We start from the raw sequence: 23858 nt of genomic DNA on the forward strand, positions 1-23858 counted from the left end.
AAGGCTTCGTAGCTTTTGGCTCTTTTATCCATTATTCCAAGGTCGCTGTGGATGAAATTAATGCTTTTTTTCCCCTGCTTTTGAAAGGAACTATGTGAACGTTTTACCTTTGGTTTTTCCTTGCATTTGCCAGCCTGCAGTCTACTGATCGATTTTTGTAGCCAATTAATATATTTGAATTGATGTTGCTGCTTTGTCAGCTGCCGTTCCCCAGCCTTGATGGCAAAAGTAGACAGATGGATGGGGGAAGGGATTGTTTTGTCAGGATGAATTTAGAGCATAAGGAATATGTTAAATTGACAGCATAGCGAACTGAAGTCTTCTGATCGCCTGTGTTCTTGCAGTGTTCACAGTTCCTTCTTCTGCCTCTTCCCCAGCTCAGGCCTAACAGTAAGTTCTGTATTTGCTTTTCTTTTTTGTTCTTACTTGCTTTGGTTACATTACACCTAGTAAATGCAAAGCTGATGATTCTTTTTGACAATTTTTTGGTGCCTGTTAACCTAAAGTAGCAATTTGGAAGTATTTTCCAGGCGCAGCTGGAAATGTCGACCAACTGGATTTATGTTACTGGATTTTTTTTTTTTTTTTGTAATTAACTGTGGCTGCTGGGAGCCCAAAATAACACTTTGAAGTCTTAGCCATTATGTAAAAGGCAGAGTGGTGCAACTATTTGTGGCATCTGGGACTATTGATTTACTGCAGCCCGTCAGTGTTAGAGGGGTGTGCTGCTACGTCAGCTGTGCGCTCTGTTGTTTCAACTCCTGTGGCCTTTGTGTTTGATCCTGTCAGTGCTTGCGTCAGCGATGCATATCATCGCCTGCATGATGTCAGAGTGTGGGTGTTTGGTTATAGAGCCATAGTTAACCTAATGTGCGGCAGTAAATCCTGAATGCTATTTCCTCCTGGGGATAACAGTGATTCATCGCCGTTCACATTAGACTAATGCTAAGTATAGCAGCGTTCATGAGCCGCAGTATCCACATAGATTAGCATCAAAGTCATGGCAGCGTTCGAAACGCCACGCCAGAAAGTGTGTGTTTGCAACCAGAGCTGTTGGCGCACCTCCTTTCCTAGGTGTAAACTGATTAGCGGTTCAGCTGAAGGTAAATCCTATGGAAGGATTGGGCTGAAGTAATCCTTTATCACTTAATTATGCCAATTAACGTAAAAGCTTTCAGCTAAAGAACTTGGATCACACCAGCCAATGACAACCGGTAGGCTACAGTAAAAACCAGAGCAGGAGGCCTGCGGGATGGCGAAGGAAGCCTTCCGCGGTGGGGATGATGCCCCGCAAAAAGCCGCCGCGCCCACTCTTTGAAGCCCGGGGCCGCCTCGCCCCGTGTGCCGACTGGCTGCGGGCCCGGCTCCCAGCCGCGGCTCGGGCAGGGCGGAGCGCAGCGGCGCGGGGCGGGACGGAGCGGAGCGGGCCGGGCCGGGCAGCCGCGCACCTGAGTGAGCCGCCCCGCCCGCCGCCGCCCCGCCTGCCGCGGCGCGCCGGGGAGTAGCCGCCAGCCCGGCCCTGGCCCGGCCGCTGCCCAGCCCGAAATGAGCGGTAAGGTCTCCCCGCTGCCCGGCTCGGCCGCCGCGGTGAAGCACAAAAGCAGGGCGCGGCGCGGCGGGCAGAGCCCCTGCGGCAGTGGCGGATGGGGGAGAGCTGCGGTGGCTGGAAAAAAAAAACAGATGCGGGGGATCCGAGCGGTGCTAAACCCTTCTCTGGGCGATGCCCGGGCTGCGGAGGGGGGGTGGCTGGGGGGCCGCGGTGGCCCCGACACCGTGAGGGGAGCAGACAGGCGCTACGGCGGGAGGCCATTACGAGCCCGGGTTTTATAAGAGCAGGGCTGCGGGCGGTGCTGCCCCGGAAGAGTATTGGCTCATGGAGGCGGTGAGCGAGCCCTGCCTGGGCGCTGGGCACCCGCGGCGTGCACCTTTGCCGGGCGCCTTTATAAGCGACTTAAAATGGAGCGATGCTTAATGGCTAAAATAAAAAGAAATCGCCTGTCAGGCGAGCGGTGGCGGTGTCCTCAAAATTTTCAGGAGTTACTATGTTTAGATCAGTTTGTCACGATCTTGGCAATTATGCAGCGCTGTTAGTTTTGCTACACGTTTATGGTAGCTGTAAGGAACATAACGAGGTTTTTACAGTCTGCTCAAATAGACATGTTGGAGAACTTCACCTGCTATTGCTGGGAGGGGGAGGTATGCCTCCCATTGTTGTTTTTTTTTTTAATGTAGTTTCTGTTTCAGGGCACAAATTCCAAGTTCTAGGTCATTTTTATTTTTTTTTAAACTTAGGACAGAAAGCTTACGTAGAGACTTCACAAGTTCTCCCTTTCATAGTAGCAAAATAGCAAATTTAAGAAAAATAATAAACTTGAAAGTGTGGTGAAACATCTGTTTCTTGGGTTCGGTTGAGTTAAACCTTTACTGTGTTTGATGAGTCATTTTTCAAGAATAAAGTATAAAGCACAGATACATGTTTGTTTTATCTCCCACAATACTTCTTTTCCATCTCTTATATGAGAACTTGTATACCTAAAAGTATATAGAAGATTCGAGACCTCCTCTTAACAACGGTCAAGTCATCAACATTCATAATACAGTTATTTGGATGAAGTCAATTCCATTTATGTGCAATATAGAAAATTAGGTGTTTGCTTAACACGAATTCCTGATGCTGCTGTTTGCTAGTACTTGATAATCAGGGTCACCTCATGGTAAAGCACACTTTCCTCTTGCAGTGTATTTCACTGAAGTAGAGCCAAGATTTTCACATTATTTGTTTTTAAAAGGAAAAAAATATGGTTTTATAGCATATTAGCATTTTATCTTTAGATACAGGAAAGCTTTTTTTAATTTTTGCAAGTAGTAATATGCTTTCTGTCAAGAAGTCAGTAATTTCACTGTAAAGACCCTATGTTCATTAAAATATATAAAGTCTGCCAACTTTTTTTCCCATGCTTTTCATTTTCTAGAATATTCCCCTGCAGTCTAACTTCATTCCACAGCCACTTGGAAATCTAATCAGAAGTAAATTAGAGTTCCACCCTTACAGCTTGAATATTAAAAATATATTTTCATTAATTCTGGAACTTTAAAATGCTAAAGGTAGGATGCAAGTTGTCAAACTACTAATTTGACTTTATTCTAACACTGCAATAATTTTTCAGTTCATATATTACCTTTATTTTTGTGACTGCTAGATATGGGTGTACTAAAAATGGCTTTGTGGATCAACCTTTGTACTAGGTTGGAGATAACTGCTTTCTTTTTATTTGTTAAGAGAGATTAAAGCACTAAATAAGCTTTAAAAAGATTGTTAAACTATATTCTTTAGATGTTTAAAGCAAAACAAAACAAAAAAGCCAAACGCAGACAGCCACCAGTTCACAAAGATACGAGCTGTTCATGTTAAAGTTCCTTCATCCCCCGAGGATGTTGAGTTTGCTGTAAAAAGTTCAAGTAACTGTGGTCTTAATTCTCAATTTACCTGAAACTTAAGTAGTTTAAAATGGTGAGTTCAAGAAAAGTGTCAGTGTTTTATATTCATTATGGAAAAACTACAAGTAAGCAATAAAAGGTACAAGGTGTGTAAAATCCACCCTCATGTAAGAATTTAAACCATTATTTGGTTGAATGGCAACTTAGAATAATTATGCTTCTATTACTGTTGACTTTTTTGAATTTATTGTAAGCTAATGCTCTAAAGCACTTTTGCAGCATCTTGTTCACTGCTTTTCACTTCCGTTTCATTTCTTTTTAACACTTCATACTCAGGAGAAACTTCCACTGAAACATTTTTGAGTTTCAGCTAAGCAAAAAGACCTGAAGAAGGTTCAGTTCTCAATTTGTAGCTTACTGTAGTCCTTAACGTTCTTCGCTGTTTCACAGTTCAGTTAATCTTTCGACTAAGACCTTGTTCTTAAAAAATCTCTTCCCCCCCCCCCCCCCCCCCCCAGTTGTGGGTTAACACTTCATCGAGACTAAAGCTGAGATTCTTTTTAGGTAATACATTTCAAAACGTCCATATCTTATTCTAAAGAATTCCCTATAGTATGTGCAATAAAGTTGGATTACATGCTACTTTTTTAAAGAATGCTTTTTGTTCCTTTTTTCCCCCTCTCTTGGCATTCAGACATAGTTATCTTTATTTTTCTGGCAAGTTCTCACTTATCAGAATGAGATATGCTAATCTATACTGTACTTTGCATTTACTTAGTACTTTCCGTTTGCAGATCTTAACTGAGTTTATAAAACATTAATGTGGAACTATGAATGCCCTTTCAGAAGTATTGTTGAAACTTCACTAAGAGTTGCATTGGTGCTTTTGGTAGCTTCACTACACTGAATTGGAAATTTGGAGAACGCAGCCTGGATTGTCTGAATCCCAACCTTATGCACTTGCCACAAAACCTGGTCAGGTTATATTGTGTTTCAGTTTTCCTTTAATAATTAAACTTCAGCGATTGTTGCCTTGTGTATTTTAAACATGAGAATGTAAGGACATCTGTAGGCAGTCCAGAGGGAAGCCTGGACTTGCTCTGAGTAAGTCAATGTGCTTGCTCTGATAGAGGCTGGTATCGAATCCTAAAGGGGAGAGCATTAGGATAGGGCAGGCACACAGAAATAACTTTCTTTTTTCTAACTTCCGGAACCAAATATAATACTTGTATTTTTTACAGCTCTTAATGGATTGCCTCTCTCAATTTATTTTAATTTCTTCTGAACCTAACCTTTAGTTTCCACAATGTTCTTAAGGAGTTACACAATTTAGCATTTCATGAGAAATTCCTTTATCTATTTTAAACCTTTTACCTGGTGATTTAATTTAATATTTCTGGTTCTTGCATATGAGAAACAGTAAATGCTCTATCTTCCCATTTTTAGGCAGTTTGTGAGTGCGGAATTTTTACAGGTCTTTCACCATTCCTTTGCTGCTCGTCCTTTTACATTTTAACCATCTTCAGGTGGAATAATCCTGGTCACTTTAATCTTTCCTGATAAACAGGTGGAAAGCCACTGTAAACTTTTCTTTTTTTGTCCTTTTCTAGTTCTCTGTGTTCTTTTTGAAAGGTGGAGACAAACACTGCACATAACGCTCAAGGTATTGAGGTACAGTGTGGATTTATGCCATAGCATAATAATATTTTCTGCTTGTTCACTGTTCTGTTAATAATGATTTTTAATGTCTGTTCCTTTCTGCGAATGCCACTGAACAAGGCTCAGCTGGTATCTCCTTAGAAATATATGTAGTAACTCCATAGTCTGTTTATTTACAGCTAGTTTATGGCTTGTTACCGTAAATAAATACTTCTGGTCCAGGTGCATTACTTTGCACTTACCAACACTACTTCTGCTTTTTTATCATCTGATTATTGAGTATTGTGAGATTCTTTGCAGCTCTCTGAGAACATACCAAAAATTTGTCACCTTGCTGTTCATTTCCTTTTTCAGAAGTTTTGTTAATACTTTGAACAGATGGCTCCTTTCATGCCTGTGGGACTCCTTTGGTTGCTCTAGGCATTTTGAAAGCTGATCAGTTACTTCTCTTTGTTTCCTACTCTCAGGCTGGTTAGTTATTAATGAGAAGGCCTTTTCCCAGTTTAACCAAAGGCAGCATTACTTCTTTAAGAGTCTTTGAGAGAGATTGTCAAAACCTTTTTGAAAATCCAAGTATGTCACAGTGTCCCTGTGCTCTTTGAAGGTGTCAGGTTTTCCAGGCAGTACTTTATCTAACAAATGCCACCTTAAGACACCCCTGTTGTGTCATAGTTATGCAAGTGTCTGCGAACTCTGTTCTTTCTGGTTAGCGTGGTACAAGGATCATCGTGGTATCACAACTTTTCCCATTTGTAGGAGTAGACTTACTGATTTGTAATACATTGGCTTTCCCCTGGGACCTTAAGTTAGCATCCTGTTTGCCACCTCCCACTCAGGTGGTACTGATACCACTTTAGGTGATAAGACCATAGTAACAGAGCAGCAATTCTGTAACTAATTTTCTTTACAACTCCTAACTGAATACTATCTGGTTTCAGCAATTTGTTTCAAATACTTTTTTTTTTGTTTCTGTTTTAAAGTCTTTTCTATTGTCTTTTCATCTTGGGACACTTCTTTTGACTTGTCACCTATTAAGCAGTTTTGACGTAAGCTCTTTTGTGAACTTACTGACCTAGAAGGGAGAAATATGTGCTGGTGATTTTTTTTTTTATATTTTGTTTCTGTGTTTTTTTTTTCCTAACTGTTTCTTAGGTCTCCGAGAGCACCCTTTGCTATAGTTTTATCTGCACAGTTCATTGCCTTTGTTTATCCGTGTTATCTTTTGTGTATTTCACAGAGACTTTGCAGTTCAGTATGTTCTTTGAACTTTCTCAAATTATTAAACAATGCTGTAATGAATATCTCTGTAACCCATTTAGGTCCTGCTCAGGTTCCAATGATGTCCCCAAATGGTTCAGTGCCTACTATTTATGTGCCTCCTGGATATGCCCCACAGGTATGTCTCTTCATTTGATTCTTATTTTATTTATTTTCATGCAAATTATGGGAGTATAACCAAAATAGATAATTCAGTAAATTAATGTGTAAAGTTTCAGAATCACTGTGGTCAAGCAAGTAAATAAGGGGAGAAGTCCTGTAGTATCTCTGTGATGGAACACTTGTCATGCTGTGTATGTGCCTGTTTAGTTATATATTAACTACTTACATGACAATAACAAGCGCAGTTCCTTGCTGAGTTCAGGATCCTAATGTACTCGATGCCCTCTGAGCGTAAAATACAATCATGACCCAAATAGCTCATTGTGCAGGACCTGTACTGAATTCTGGGTTACAGAATCACAGAATCGCAGAATGTTAGGGATTGGAAGGGACCTCGAAAGATCATCTAGTCCAATCCCCCTGCCGGGGCAGGATTGCCTAGACCATATCACACAGGAACGCGTCCAGGCGGGTTTTGAATGTCTCCAGAGAAGGAGACTCCACAACCTCTCTGGGCAGCCTGTTCCAGTGTTCGGTCACCCTCACCGTAAAGAAGTTTTTCCTCATATTTAAGTGGAACCTCCTGTGTTCCAGCTTGCACCCATTGCCCCTTGTCCTGTCAAGGGATGTCACTGAGAAGAGCCTGGCTCCATCCTCATGACACTTGCCCTTTACATATTTATAAACATTAATGAGGTCACCCCTCAGTCTCTTCTTCTCCAAGCTAAAGAGACTCAGCTCCCTCAGCCTCTCCTCATAAGGGAGCTGTTCCACTCCCTTAATCATCTTCGTGGCTCTGCGCTGGACTCTCTCTAGCAGTTCCCTGTCCTTCTTGAACTGAGGGGCCCAGAACTGGACACAATACTCCAGATGCGGCCTCAGCAGGGCAGAGTAGAGGGGGAGGAGAACCCCTCTTGACCTGCTAACCACACCCCTTCTAATACACCCCAGGATGCCATTGGCCTTCTTGGCCACAAGGGCACACTGCTGGCTCATGGTCACCCTGCTGTCCACTAGGACCCCCAGGTCCCTTTCCTCTATGCTGCTCTCCAACAGGTCTGTCCCCAACTTGTACTGGTACATGGGGTTGTTCTTGCCCAGATGCAGGACTCTACACTTGCCCTTGTTATATTTCATTAAATTTCTCCCCACCCAACTCTCCAGCCTGTCCAGGTCTCTCTGAATGGCTGCGCAGCCTTCCGGCGCGTCAGCCACTCCTCCCAGTTTGGTATCATCAGCGAACTTGCTGACAGTGCACTCTATTCCCTCATCCAAGTCATTAATGAATATATTGAATAGAACTGGTCCCAGTACCGACCCTTGCGGGACTCCGCTAGACACAGACCTCCAAGTGGACTCTGTCCCATTGACCACCACTCTCTGGCTTCTTTCCTTCAGCCAGTTCACAATCCACCTCACTACCCGATCATCCAGACCACACTTCCTCAGTTTAGCTGTGAGGATGCTGTGGGAGACCGTGTCAAACGCTTTACTGAAATCGAGATAGACCACATCCACTGCTTTACCATCATCTGTCCACCAGGTAACATCCTCATAAAAGGCTATCAAGTTGGTTGAGCATGACTTCCCCTTGGTGAAGCCATGTTGAGTGCCCCTAATGATCCCCCTATCCTTGATGTGCCTGGAGACAGCACCAAGAACAAGTTGTTCCATCAGCTTTCCGGGGTTGGAGGTGAGGCTGACCGGTCTATAGTTCCCCAGGTCCTCCTTCTTGCCCTTTTTGAAGACTGGAGTGACATTCGCTTTCCTCCAGTCCTCAGGCACCTCTCCCGTTGCCCACGACTTAGCAAAGATGATGGAGAGTGGCCTAGCAATGACTTCCGCCAGCTCCCTCAGCACCTGCGGGTGCATCCCATCAGGGCCCATGGATTTATGGATGTCCAGATTGCTTAATTGGTCCCTGACCCAGCCCTCATCAACCAAGACAGATTCCTCCTCTATCCTGACTTCTTCTGAGGCCTCAGGGGTCCGGGGTTAGTGGATGTTTTCTCTTGGCACCTATATAGTTTCATGTATGTACATAGTTCATGTTGGGAAGTTCCCTGCAGGTAAGGAGTAAAACAGATCAGTTAAAAAAAGTGTAGTAAACAATATGGAAAAAATGTCCGCTGTCCATTGCAAATGAATTATCATATAACGTGTGTTTCCACAGTTTATCTTAAAATGGGGCTCTGATTTTCTCACTGCTGTGCAATTCCTAATTTAGATGCCTGAAAATTAAATGTGAGCTAGATAACGTGGACATCCTTTAAAGCATATTAAAAGGATGATTCCTCTCAGCTATTTTGGACACCTGTATTATAATGAGGTGTGTGACCTTCTAGATGATGTCTCTTTCCCTCAACTATAAAACGAGCCTAGGGGTCAGTAGGTCAGATGTGGAAGTTAGAGCAGATGAATACCACTCTCCATAATGTCTGTCTTTCTCATGATGTTTTGTTGTTGTGACCAGTCTGCTTCTGACTTGGCATGCACCCCATGGTGTACACTGAGAAGAGACTACAACATGTAAAATGCAATCAAAAAACCCATAGTGTCCAGCAGATGTTGGACTAATTACCTGAACTGCGTAAAAAATTGTCCTCTAGCAAAAGAAAAGGCTGTTAGGTTAGGCAGACTAATACATGGAGTCCCTGTGGTTTTACCTTTCATCTGTTGAAACTGGATTAATGTATCCTTCATAGCTGAGTTCCCAAACAGGCAGAAGAAACATGAATTAAAAATAATCATGGAAGTCCATTTATCTTTAGGTCATAGTAAAAAGTCTTGATTCCTATTAGAAATAGTCTTTAAAGAATGGAAAAAATTTTTGAGATAATTAAAATTCAAAGTTTTACCATATTTCTTGAGTACTTAATTTCAGTTGATGAAGTGCTTAATGTTTAACAAGTTGTGTAACCTGCAACAATCTGAGTAATCTTTATGAAATTAAGTTATCCTTCCTTTGAGGACAGCTTGCAGCAGACAGGCTGAAGGACTGGGACTTGCTGCGGCACACTCATTAGCCTTGCCTTTCATTGGAGCTCGTTACTGCAAGCAAGTGTTGTGCTAACACAGCTCTCTGACTTTTGAACTGAAGGTGCCTCACATCTGGCCGCCTCAGAGTACAGGTGGAATGAGCTCACGTCTGCTGCTTTCATCTGAGTAGCAGTATCATAGTCCAAAAAAACCTGTGGTTTATAAGACTTCTGAAGTATTTACTGCTGACAAAACATACCAGCCATTGTGGTTTATGGTGGAAGTTCCTGTTACAAGCCAGAAGATTTGATGGTAGTCTTGCAGACAGGGAAGTCTGACACTATTGAACTAAGAGTTATCCCAGGCTTAATGCAGTCCCAGCAAAGTAACTTACATGGTTTCTTCAGGCATAGTGTATTTTTGAATGTCAGCAACTGCAGATATATTTTGAGATAAATTGGAAACCAGCTAAATGTCTAAAGCCATCAGCCTGGAAGAACAAATTTAGCATAACCATCTTTTGTCTATCCATTTTCATTTAGTTCTGTTATGCCTCTGCTTACTTCAATTCCTGTTTGGCAGTGACACGGTGTACTGTCCTCTGTTGGAAGTTGGGGATAACTACAGAATAAAACGTATTTATTGTCCTTATATCACATAAATAAAAAGCAATTCATAAGTTGATTTACTTCTCCTTTCCTTTTCCTTTGGAACTGTAGTTCTAAAACTCTGAAAGAAAGCACAACTTCCTTCATCCTCTCTAAGCTGTCTAGATTCACTGTCTGTAGTGAGTTTTCCAGTGATGGATGTTTGTTTGGTTCACTCAACCAAACAGGCCTATGCCAAAATACATGTTTTGCTTGCACAATTAGGATAATAGATAGCTTGTTTACTTTTTTTAACATACAATTGTATACTTGACATGATGCTCTTACTGCTTTTTGGAGGGTTTTTATCTATGTAGTTGCCTAGTAGAGGCCTACCGTTGAGGAGTTGTTTGATTTAGAGGCACAGCTACAGACCTGTCAAAATCTTTTCATTTTGCACTCTTAAACTTAAGGTCCCTGCTGCTATGAATTTGTTACCTATTTCTGAGTACTTAAACTATCAGCAGACCCAAGAAAAAAAATAAATTATAAGCTAAGTAGCCTGTTTTTTTTAATAGAAGCTGCTTCCTACATAATCTGAATCTGCTCATAAAATCATGATAAATTGCTATTTTTTTTCTGTAAGCAAAAGTGACTTAAATAATTAAAACTACATTTCAGTGTTTAGAGAATTTCATTGGACAGCAGAAGTTCTAGTTGTATTTACTGCTGTTAATATACCCAGCCTTTAGGTACCACACAGCTATGGTTGCACAGATATGAAGAGTGTTGTCTTCAGTGAAATTACTCTTTCCCAGTAAGGCACGATTTCTGTATCGTGGAAATAGTCAACCCATTTTTTAAAGTCATGTGGTATGTGTGTATTTTCAAACTGTTCACTTAGGTCATTCATACTAATTTCCAGCTCTCTATTTATGTAAGAAAGATGGGATCAGCTCCATTGTGTATCTACTTTTATGTCTTCTGAGTGTTACTGGTTATGTATAAAGATCATTTTACCATAACACCAGAAGCATACAACTATGTCCACATAACTGTCTTTCTCAGTACAGTAGGGGAGTTTTGAAACAATTTTCCTAGACTATTCTCACTTACTTTGCATTGGTTTGGCTAGCAGGATAATTTTGGGGTATGCAAATTAGATTGCTCTCAGAGAAAACAAAAGCAGAAGCTCCATTCCAGATGTACCACATGCACACCAACCCCTAACAGACATGGTAAAACCAATCATCCTCCAAACAGCTTTCTGTCACAGACACTCTGTAAGTGTTCACACCAGGCCGTGAGACTAAATCTAGCCAAGCATAATACCCTTAAGCTTAAACAGTGGAGATGAAAGCAGCTTGGCATTAAGTGCTTTGATCTATTGATCTGCTCCTGTTGCACCAGATTACTCACTGGTGTACATGTACATGTCCCTACCCGATTTCAAATATCAGTGAAAACTTAGGCCACAGAATCACAGAATGTTAGGGATTGGAAGGGACCTCGAAAGATCATCTAGTCCAATCCCCCTGACGGAGCAGGATTGCCTAGATCATATCACACAGGAAAGCGTCCAGGCAGGTTTTGAATGTCTCCAGAGAAGGAGACTCCACAACCTCTCTGGGCAGCCTGTTCCAGTGTTCCGTCACCCTCACCGTAAAGAAGTTTTTCCTCATATTTAAGTGGAACCTCCTGTGTTCCAGCTTGCACCCATTGCCCCTTGTCCTGTCAAGGGATGTCACTGAGAAGAGCCTGGCTCCATCCTCATGACACTTGCCCTTTACATATTTATAAACATTAATGAGGTCACCCCTCAGTCTCCTCTTCTCCAAGCTAAAGAGACCCAGCTCCCTCAGCCTCTCCTCATATAGGAGCTGTTCCACCCCCTTAATCATCTTCGTGGCTCTGCGCTGGACTCTCTCTAGCAGTTCCCTGTCCTTCTTGAACTGAGGGGCCCAGAACTGGACACAATATTCCAGATGCGGCCTCAGCAGGGCAGAGTAGAGGGGGAGGAGAACCTCTCTTGACCTGCTGACCACACCCGTTCTAATCCACCCCAGGATGCCATTGGCCTTCTTGGCCACAAGGGCACATTGCTGGCTCATGGTCATCCTGCTGTCCATTAGGACCCCCAGGTCCCTTTCCTCTATGCTGCTCTCCAACAGGTCTGTCCCCAACTTGTACTGGTACATGGGGTTGTTCTTGCCCAGATGCAGGACTCTACACTTGCCCTTGATTTCTCCCCGCCCAACTCTCCAGCCTGTCCAGCTCTCCGAATGGCAGCACAGCCTTCTGGTGTGTCAGCCACTCCTCCCAGTTTTGTGTCATCAGCGAACTTGCTGACAGTGCACTCTATTCCCTCATCCAAGTCATTAATGAATATATTGAACAGAACTGGTCCCAGAACCGACCCTTGCGGGACTCCGCTAGATACAGACCTCCAAGTGGACTCTGTCCTATTGACCACCACTCTCTGGCTTCTTTCCTTCAGCCAGTTCACAATCCACCTCACTACCCGATCATCCAGACCACACTTCCTCAGTTTAGCTGCGAGGATGCTGTGGGAGACCGTGTCAAACGCTTTACTGAAATCAAGATACGCCACATCCACTGCTTTACCATCATCTGTCCACTGGGTTATGTCCTCATAAAAGGCTATCAAGTTGGTTAAGCATGACTTCCCCTTGGTGAAGCCATGTTGAGTGCCCCTAATGATCCCTCTATCCTTGATGTGCCTAGAGACAGCACCAAGAACAAGTTGTTGCATCACCTTTCCGGGGAAGGAGGTGCGGCTGACCGGTCTATAGTTCCCCGGGTCCTCCTTCTTGCCCTTTTTGAAGACTGGAGTGACATTCGCTTTCCTCCAGTCCTCAGGCACCTCTCCCGTTGCCCACGACTTAGCAAAGATGATGGAGAGTGGCCTAGCAATGACTTCCACCAGCTCCCTCAGCACCCGCGGGTGCATCCCATCAGGGCCCATGGATTTATGGATGTCCAGGTTGCTTAATTGGTCCCTGACCCAGCCCTCATCAACCAAGACAGATTCCTCCTCTATCCTGACTTCTTCTGGGGCCTCAGGGGTCCAGGGCTCCTCAGGACAGCCTCCAGCAGTATAGACAGAGGCAAAGAAGGCATTCAGTAGCTCTGCCATCTTTTTATCCTCTGTCTCCAGGGCCCCCACCTCATTCATCAGTGGGCCTACATTGCCTCTAGTGTTGGCTTTACCTGCAATGTATTTGAAGAAGCCCTTTCTGTTGTCCTTGACCTCTCTTGCAAGGTTTAATTCCAAGGAGGCCTTAGCTTTCCTAGTTACCTCCCTACATCCTCTGACAACAGACTTATATTCCTCCCAAACAGGTCATAGGGTTGTCTTGTCCCCTGTTTTTGAATATAGTTGTAGTATTCCAGATTCTGTTCTCCTCCTTTACTAGATAAATGTTTCATTCAAAAACTTACATTGCAGTCCCTGCTGTGGCATTATTACACATTTTGCTGTGGCATTATTACAGCATTTTACTAGGAAGTGGAGAAAAATTTATTCATTGCCATCCCAGACACTAAGGTTATTGACACCATGATACATAGAAGTAAAATTATGCCAAGTTCATCACTAGGTATTATCAACAGTCATGTTTATTTGTGAATTTACCACTAGAGTTACAAACAGCTCGAGAGAATCACAGTGGCAGTTTTTCTTGTTTGTGATGTGCTTCAGGGAGAGACCCCTGTTTCTGGTCCAGTTGATGATTGACCCTGACCTAGTGAAGAGCATTTTCTGCTTCAGTACTTCTGCAATATGTGCATTTGTGCCTGCTGTTCACCAGACCCCCTCTCACGTGCTACATGTACCTTGCACAGCGCTCCTCAGCTCCATGCGTCTTACATGACCACACTTATTCTCATCGTGGGCTTGCATAGGCTGCTTTCCTTTCCTTGAGCTTCTAGCAGTGTTGCAAAATGCTGCACTCGAGTCCTTCAGCAGAAGGCTGTCCTGTCGCATCTCCCATTTGCCAGGGAGATTTTTGCACAAGCTTCTTCACACACCTCTGGCAGAGGCTGCCACAAAGGCCCCCATTTTATGAGTAGTATGTGGCTTCTTTCAGAATGCAAGACGTTTTAACAGGAAAAAAAAAAGTTCCTTTAAAAATTACCTTGAGTTGTAAAGGAGTATTGAGTGGGCTGACCACCATCCTGCTAGTTGTTTTGCTTTAACAGCTTGATGCAGATGATGGCTGCTGCATGCAAACAGGTTCAGCATGGCAAGTGCCTCCTGGGTTAGTGTTGGAGGATTGAGTTGGGCACGGAACAAAGACCAGGCACGGCTGTGCCTTTTCTCTCTCCATTTATGCAGTGTGAGGTCTGTTCACCCAGCAAATCACTTCCAGGGAGAGATCTAGTTGTTATACTGTAGAACAAATCCTAGATGCAGTGTAGCATACAAGCAATGTGAATGAGGGTGGAAACAGGACCCTGGGGAGAAGCTAGGCTCATGCTATAAATATACCTGGTTGTTTATAAGATGTTACAGTCAGATTTTTTTTTTAACAGTATTTTTCCCATTCACATTGAGAAATTATTGGCATTATTGCAGTTAATACTCTTAAAAAGAACATAGCTCTTTAATTGTCCTGTTTTTTCTTAGGCTCTCTTGTTTTCCTCTTCTCAAATCTGAGTTTTAGCATTGCTAGTTTTGTTTAAGTATCTATAGGAACATACCTTTCAGACTGTCATTCCAAACATGTTCATTCTTTTGCTTGTTACTAAGCGTGTCTTTTTTGGATGCATGGTGTCTCTCACTGTACAGGTTATTGAGGATAACGGTGTTCGAAGGGTTATGGTGGTTCCCCAGGCTCCAGAATTTCATCCTGGTGGTCACGCAGTGATACACAGGCCTCCGCATCCCCCACTGCCTGGCTTCCTTCCTCTTCCAGCCATGATACCCCCTCCACCACGTCATATATACTCACCCGTGACCGGAGCCGGTGACATGGCAACACAGTACATTCCACAGTATCACACCTCACAAGTATATGGGGATCTGGGTGAGTAACTTACCGAATATTGCAAGTTCTATCAAAGGAAATGCTCCACTCATTTCCAGCATCGGTGATGCTGATGTACAGGCTTTATCAAGCAAGACTTGTAGCTTGAATGGGAGCTATACACAAAAGTTTTATGAGGATACCAGTCTTGTTTTTACTGAAGCTTATTATTCCAGAAGAAGTTCTTTTAATTAATTAGACTTGTCTATTCAGTGATCCATTAAACATACAGATTATTTCTTATGTCTATCAGTTATAGATTTGCCCAGGAAAGCAATGCAGGAAGTGTTTGTAGTGATTCAGCTGATGCCTTCCCCTGAGATTCAGCATTTAAATCCATACCTGAGCACTGTTCTCAGATATCATGTCTTGCAAGTATCCTGTTTGAAGCATGAAACAAGAGTTCTTAGTATTGATTATGAAAAAAAGTTTGCTGTTTTTCATAAAACTGTGTGCATTTAGTTCGATATCCATATTGAAGTACAACTTGAATAATCAAGTGCCACCAACCTAAACTTAATACTGTAATTAAAGCTGTCTTTGGTAGTGCTATTGATATCTGCCTTTAATACTGTTTAGTGGCAAAGTGTACGTGTGTACTAACTCAGGCGTTGGGTTGTTAGTTTAATATTTGCATTTCTGGTAGACTTGTTTTTCTTTAGATAGACTTCTGCTGTAAAGCAGGTGCCGACCTTGAAAGACTTCCAGAGGGCAATGCCAGGTTGCTGTTTTTAGAGAAAGAAGATAGAAGCTATGGAGAGGGAGACTAAACACAGCTTTGTCTTGTTGCTGTAGATGTGTAGATTCTCAGCGTTCTGTGATACTACTGAAATCATCTAAAAAATGTCCTCCGTGTAGTCACTGTGCTTAAAATAGTAATGATGTACAAAGCCATCAGATAAGAATATACCGATGTCTTGATTTTCCTGGAATTCTTAGTGTTTCTGTATTCTTAAGTTGTACTTAAGAATATTTTCCTTGCACTATTTTGATAACAGTACATTATTAGATGCTTTTTGGGTGCTTATTTATAGTTTTATTAATTTTTTTTTTCCTGTAAATGGCAGTTGTTTGCTTTTAGTTTGCTAAATTAAGAGATTGGAGTATGATAATTAAATGCATAAAAGATAAAGGATACTTCTTAATGGAATAATATTTTTTAGATTTCTGCTGCTGTTATATCCCTTTAAATATGAATTCAGTGATAATTTGCTAAATTGCTAATGTAAAAAAAAATAATAAAGTGGGATTCTTTGGTTTTGCTTTGTTTTAAATATATTTGTAAGATGCCCTTAGATTTAGGGAATTACAGGACATGGGATGCTTTAATTTGTTACATATTTGCTACAGATTTCGTATTTAATTCTGGACCACTGACTTTGGCTTTGGGTTTCAGAAGTCAAAGCCCACAGTTAGGCTCCTATATGAGGAATCTGAATTTAAGGGGAAAAAAAAACAGAAGCACTGAGAGTGTGGTAGTTCTCTAGCAAGAGCACCTGAATCTCTAATGGTAGTAAAAATCAAATTTCTAAGCAGTCATAGCTTATCTGCTAGTCCTCTGTCAAATTTTCTGGGAATTAAGCTGACGTAAAAGAACAGAAACTGAAAAGTTCTCTAGTTTTGTGATTTTTATCCGTCTTGTAAGGAGGTTTTTATTTGATCTTGTTTTCTATACTTCGTAGCACCTAAGGAATAACAAACAATGAGCTTCATTCTTCAGATCAAGTGATCCAACTTACCTGAAAATGGACAAATTCTATGCTGGTTTTGAAGGATGTATTTTTTTGAAAGCTTTCATCATTTATCATCGATAGGGTTACACTGAGGAAAGAGCTGGTGCTGTGTGGTACACTGTTTTAAAGTCTTGAGTCAGTAAGCTGTTTCTAAGCGTAAAGGTGAAATGGATAAAAATGTTCAAATTGCACAGAAAAGTTCACCAGTCTGCAGTTTTAATTTTTATTCATTCGTCTGGTACTGACTTTTTTCCAAAGCCATGTTCTGCCTTAGAGATGGGACTTTGGTGGTACTGAAACAATGCCTCAGGTTGCTGGGTACAGGTATATTGTACTTATAAGACCTAGCCATACTCTCTTCAGTCTTTTAGTGTCTTTCAGTTGCTTTTGTGGGGTTTTCTCTGTTGATTTCTGCTGAAGCGCCATTAAAGTAATAGAGCTCTAGTTGCATTCCAAAACATAAAACTTCTGTATTTTTTATTAGGCATTAAAGCAAACCTCCTCCCATGTAATAAAGTAGCACTTTTTTTTTCCTGTTGACTTTATCCTGTACCTTACAGCTCAAGGAAGATTATAGAAACATTTTAAGGATAATTTTTCAGTAGAAAAAAGGTGTGGGAAGGAAAGATTACTTTCTCCCCTAACATGTTGTTAATGTCCAGTTAGTGTATCTTAGTTTACCAGCTGGACACTTCAGTTCTCCAATAGGAGTAGAGATGTTATTTTACACACAAGCATGCACTTAATACACATAACATTTTTTAATATATTTTTAATAACATTCTGTTCTTAGTGATTATTTTTAATTTTTTTCTTTTCTACTTTCATTTAGATACTCTGCCTGCTCATGGAAGATCCAACTTTAGAGACGAAAGGTCTAGTAAAACATATGAAAGGTTACAAAAAAAATTAAAAGATCGACATGGAACTCAGAAGGATAAGTTAAACAGTCCTCCATCATCTCCTCAGAAATGTCCTTCTCCTGCAAGTGAACATAATGGACTTACAAAAGGACAGGATGTAGCTGGTATAAGCACAGGTTCTACCAAAAGCAAGTCTTTGGGTAGAGGAAAAAGTAATTCTCAGACAGACACAGAAGTAGAAGGTAAGTATTAACAAAAATAATATATATATATATATATATATATATATAATGCAAGTCCAGTGTCTGGCTGAGCATAGCATTTGTAGATAGACCCACACTTTGACAATCTTGAAGTTGAGTAGCAGCCCATAACTGCCCTTAATTCCATTCTATGTAATTAAGGGCAATCACAGAATCACAGAATCACAGAATGTTAGGGATTGGAAGGGACCTCGAAAGATCATCTAGTTCAATCCCCCTGCCGGAGCAGGATTGCCTAGACCATATCACACAGGAACACATCCAGGCGGGTTTTGAATGTCTCCAGAGAAGGAGACTCCACAACCTCTCTGGGCAGCCTGTTCCAGTGTTCCGTCACCCTCACCGTAAAGAAGTTTTTCCTCATATTTATGTGGAACCTCCTGTGTTCCAGCTTGCACCCATTGCCTCTTGTCCTGTCAAGGGATGTCACTGAGAAGAGCCTGGCTCCATCCTCATGACACTTGCCCTTTACATATTTATAAACATTAATGAGGTCACCCCTCAGTCTCCTCTAAGCTAAAGAGACCCAGCTCCCTCAGCCTCTCCTCATACAGGAGCTGTTCCACTCCCTTAATCATCTTCGTGGCTCTGCGCTGGACTCTCTCTAGCAGTTCCCTGTCCTTCTTGAACTGAGGGGCCCAGAACTGGACACAATATTCCAGATGCGGCCTCAGCAGGGCAGAGTAGAGGGGGAGGAGAACCTCTCTTGACCTGCTAACCACACCCCTTCTAATACTCTCCAGGATGCCATTGGCCTTCTTGGCCACAAGGGCACACTGCTGGCTCATGGTCATCCTGTTGTCCATTAGGACCCCCAGGTCCCTTTCCCCTACGCTGCTCTCCAACAGGTCTATCCCCAACTTGTACTCATACATGGGGTTGTTCTTGCCCAGATGCAGGACTCTACACTTGCCCTTGTTATATTTCACTAAATTTCTCCCCGCCCAACTCTCCAGCCTGTCCAGGTCTCTCTGAATGGCTGCGCAGCCTTCCGGCGCGTCAGCCACTCCTCCCAGTTTGGTGTCATCAGCGAACTTGCTGACAGTGCACTCTATTCCCTCATCCAAGTCATTAATGAATATATTGAATAGTACTGGTCCCAGAACCGACTCTTGAGGGACTCTGCTAGACAAGACACAGGCCTCCAAGTGGACTCTGTCCCATTGACCACCACTCTCTGGCTTCTTTCCTTCTGCCAGTTCACAATCCACCTCACTACCCGATCATCCAGACCACGCTTCCCCAGTTTAGCTGCGAGGATGCTGTGGGAGACCGTGTCAAACGCTTTACTGAAATCGAGATAGACCGCATCCACAGCTTTACCATCATCTATCCACCGGGTTACGTCCTCATAAAAGGCTATCAAGTTGGTTAAGCATGACTTCCCCTTGGTGAAGCCATGTTGAGTGCCCCTAATGATCCCCCTATCCTTGATGTGCCTAGAGACAGCACCAAGAACAAGTTGTTCCATCAGCTTTCCGGGGTTGGAGGTGAGGCTGACCAGTCTGTAGTTCCCCGGGTCCTCCTTTTTGCCCTTTTTGAAGACTGGAGTGACATTCGCTTTCCTCCAGTCCTCAGGCACCTCTCCCGTTGCCCACGACTTAGCAAAGATGATGGAGAGTGGCCTAGCAATGACTTCCACCAGCTCCCTCAGCACCCGCGGGTGCATCCCATCAGGGCCCATGGATTTATGGATGTCCAGGTTGCTTAATTGGTCCCTGACCCAGCCCTCATCAACCAAGACAGATTCCTCCTCTATCCTGACTTCTTCTGGGGCCTCAGGGGTCCAGGGCTCCTCAGGACAGCCTCCAGCAGTATAGACAGAGGCAAAGAAGGCATTCAGTAACTCTGCCTTCTTTTTATCCTCTGTCTCCAGGGCCCCCACCTCATTCATCAGTGGGCCTACATTGCCTCTAGCGTTGGCTTTACCTGCAATGTATTTGAAGAAGCCCTTTCTGTTGTCCTTGACCTCTCTTGCAAGGTTTAATTCCAAGGAGGCCTTAGCTTTCCTAGTTGCCTCCCTACATCCTCTGACAATAGACTTATATTCCTCCCAAGTGGCCAGCCCCTCCTTCCACGATCTGTACACCCTCTTCTTCCACTTGAGTTTGCCCAGCAGTTCCCTGTTTAACCATGCAGGTCTCCTGGAACCCTTCCTTGACTTCCTACTTGTTGGGATGCTCTGATCTTGAGCTCGGAAGAAGCAGTCCTTGAATGCTAACCAACTATCTTGAGCCCCCTTACCTTCCAGTACCCTGTCCCATGGGATTTCCCCTAGCAATTGCTTGAAAAGGCCAAAGTTGGCCCTCCTGAAGTCCAGGGTTGTGATTCTGCTAGCTATTCTGTTCCTGCCACATGAGATCCTGAACTCTACCATCTCATGGTCACTACAACCAAGGCTGCCCTCAACCTTCACCTCTTCAACCAGACCCTCCTTGTTAGTGAGGATAAGATCCAGCAGCGCTCCTCTCCTAGTTGGCTCATCCACCATTTGCATCAGAAAGTTATCATCAATGCACTGGAGGAACTTCCTGGACTGAGGATGGCTGGCTGAGTAGGCCTCCCAGCAAATATCAGGGTAGTTGAAATCCCCCATGACAACCAGGCCCTGTAATTGTGAGACTGCTCTCAGCTGCCTGTAGAAGGCCTCATCACCCTCCTCATCCTGATCTGGTGGCCTGTAATAGACACCCACAACAGTATCACCCCTGCCAGCCTGCCCCTTAATTCACACCCACAAACTCTCAACTCGCTCCTGATCCGCCCCTGGACAGAACTCAATACATTCTAGCTGCTCACTCACATAAAGAGCAACTCCACCACCTCTCCTTAGCGGCCTGTCTTTCCTGAACAAGACATAGCCATCCACGACCACATTCCAGCCATGCGAGGCGTCCCACCAAGTCTCTGTAATTGCCACTAGATCATAGCCCCCCGACCGAACACGGATTTCCAACTCCTCCTGTTTATTCCCCAAGCTGCGTGCATTGGTGTACAGGCATTTCAGGGAGCGAGCTGAGCACACCGATTTCACCCTAGGGGGATGGGGGGCCTCCTGGTCTACCTCAACACTAGAGCGTTGCCCCAGTGGTGCAAGCCCAGCTACTACCTTCGAATCTAGTTTAAAGCTCTCCGAATCGACATGCTCCTCACATTGGAACAATGGGCCTAAGGGAACAAAACTGCTGGCATGCAAGTCTCTGTGTAGATTTGAGCAAATCTTATTAGTCATACTTCATAACACTGTTTAGAGAAAAAATCTGTGCTTTGTCTGGAGTTATTGGTGCTTACATTCTAAGGAATCACTGAACATTGGTGGCCTGCTTGATATTGCAGAAAACATGGAAAGAACCAGGTGTCTGATACAGGAAACCTACATTCAACTTGCTAAAGAGGAATACTTTGTAAAAGAGAGACTGTTATTTATAATTCACATAATGCCTGTCCCTACAAACTCATTATTGAAATGCCTTTTTAGAAAAAGATTGGTCCTCACACTAGTCTGTGTGAGTTCATGTTTTCTAAGACACCACCACAGGGAGTGTGTTTATTAGTAGTACCTTTATTTCACTGGAAAGCTTGTGGTCTTATAAATGGACTGAAATCACTCAGTCTTGGTGATACAGTCGTTGTTGAATCTGGTGATGTGTCACTATGCAACTGTCCGGTCCCTAGCATGGCATTTCAGATTCAGAACACGTCAGAGACTTGTCATCAGCCAAGTACAATTTTCTCAGAATAGGGAGTTGTAACTAGTGATGCTGAGGGAAACAAGCCATGATTTCCTCAACTCATTGAAGTTTGCTTTGAGATGATGATTTTGTGCCAATGTATATTAGATTGCTGTAAACCAAAAAGAACGTGAAGAAAGTATGGCTAACTAAGACCAGGAAATCACAGCCTAAAAGAGCTGTTTAAAAACTTGTGTAGATGATACTATGTGAAAGCTTAGTACCAAGGGACACCTTTGAGATACAACCTCAATTCAGAAGTTGGAAACTGTTGCTCCAAACTTGAGTGAATACTTGTCTCTGCAGTTCAAGTGACATTTGTCTTGGCTTCAGCTTACTTTCTGTTAGTTGGTATTTAAGTGTAAGCTAACTTGACCAAGGCACGGGTGATAAAATGTACTGCTGCTTACATATGTTATGAAATTTATGTTAACGGTTCCTTAGAAGTATTTTACATGAAAAATGGAGATGTCCACTTTTCAAAATTATTTCTTTCAGGAGACATTTTGGAGAATTATGTACTGTGACTTAGATTTGTGATAACAAACAGAAGTCAGAAATGCATTTAATTAGTTATAAACTTAGAAATACAAAGTTGTAAGTAGATTTGACGTGTTTTTTAAAGAATTTTATCAGGCTTTATTTTTCTTTTATTTTTCTTTCTAGTTTAAGGCAGAATTAAAGTGAATTAAAATGAATTAAGTGAATTAAAAATGCTGGGCCACACCTTCAAAACTGTTCACTTACACTATTGAGATAATAAAATTTTAATAGTGTGTGAGAGAAAGCACATTAAAACACTTTCTATAAACTGAGTCCTCTATAAAGCTCAGCTATACCTTCAGCTGAAACAAACACCTTAGATTCTTTCCCTGAGGTGTAACTGAAGGCTAAGCTAAGGTTTGTCCTTGCAGTTGAGGAAGGCCAACAGTGTTACCAGTAGTCCTCCACATGATGTGTAGTAACATATTTAAAGTACTGTAACTTGACTGCGTCTACCGCCAAAGAGAAATTTATAGGAGATCTCAGCCAAGAGCTTAAGTTCTCCAGAGCAGTAGTTTGTTTAGGCTTTCTGTATTCCATTAAATCATAGAATGGATTTAGAAATAGTTTTATATAAACAACCTTTTTGGGAGCTTTTTTGGTTTTATGTTGCTCTAGATGAATGCAAATTGGCAAGGTGTTTTATTTTATACATACTTTAGTCTATGCACAGTTGTTGAATTTGAAGAGGTATTTCACTGTAAAGTCACCGAACAATATTCATGGGTACTTTCTGTTTGCTTTGATTTTATTTTTTAAGAAAAGGATGAAGAAACAAAAGCACTTGAAGCACTTCTTTCTAATATAGCCAAGCCAGTGGTAAGTAAATAAAGTTTTCCATACAATCAGGATATATCTGTTGCTGGTTTATACAGTTACACCTCCTTTTTTCTCTCCAAGTTTAAAGGATCTTTAACTTTCCGCACTGAAGAAAACTCTCTTAACTTCCAGTCACTGAAATGTAAATGACCAAAGTAATTTTCAGTATATTAACATTTATGAAGCTAAAATTGTCTTGATACTTATTATGTGGAATTCTTCTGCTTGGCCACTCTGTGAAATCTCAGTATTAACAGAATTATAAAAAAATATATATATAGAAAGAGCTTGTAACATTGCCAGTAACATAATGATGATGCTTAACATAACGTGATACTTAAAATCATCTCTTGCTGTAAAGTCTGTTCTCAGTTTCCTGTAACATTGTTTAGTTTTAACTGTTCAGGAAACAATTTTACACACCAGGTATCTCTAGGGATGAGAGATACCTGGTGATGTTTTGGAAACCTCACCAAAAATGAGATTTTTGGAAAATCTTATTTGAAAAATAAAGAAAAACTATGCAGATTTCTCTTTAAGAATCTCTGGCACCTCCAGGGAAGAGAGACATAACATTCACCAAGGAAGGTGACTGTCAGCAGCGGGCTTCTGATTTACCTGCTTGAAAATCTACCGATTCCTTTTCAGTTTGTAGAACTGTCGTTCTGTGTAAAGACTCTTGAAAGCACTGTTGCCAAATTCAGCCATTCCTTGCATTTTAGAACAGGCCTGTGTTCTTTTCTTTCATCATCTGGACCCTCCCTGATCCTAACCTTTCTGTGAGGATTTACACAGCTTTTCCAAAAATCTGCACC

At 42.3% G+C, this 23858-nt stretch overlaps 1 protein-coding gene across 5 annotated transcripts in view; it reads left to right on the forward strand.

The window, feature by feature from the left end:
• The window catches only part of FNDC3A (fibronectin type III domain containing 3A), a 139427-nt gene that overhangs the window by 67583 nt on the left and 47986 nt on the right, over positions 1–23858 (forward strand). For 4 of the 5 annotated variants that reach the window (XM_068419543.1, XM_068419558.1, XM_068419549.1 and 1 more), the window contains 4 exons: positions 6417–6493; positions 14854–15091; positions 17657–17929; positions 22985–23043. In XM_068419543.1, coding sequence (XP_068275644.1) covers positions 6417–6493; positions 14854–15091; positions 17657–17929; positions 22985–23043 — 647 coding nt within the window. Of the gene's footprint in view, positions 1–3036; positions 3106–6416; positions 6494–14853; positions 15092–17656; positions 17930–22984; positions 23044–23858 lie in introns of those variants that run through there. The other variant, XM_068419577.1, reaches the window with a different exon arrangement.

Source organism: Nyctibius grandis, chromosome 2, assembly GCF_013368605.1.
Source record: "Nyctibius grandis isolate bNycGra1 chromosome 2, bNycGra1.pri, whole genome shotgun sequence".
NCBI classification, from domain to species: Eukaryota; Metazoa; Chordata; class Aves; order Nyctibiiformes; family Nyctibiidae; genus Nyctibius; species Nyctibius grandis.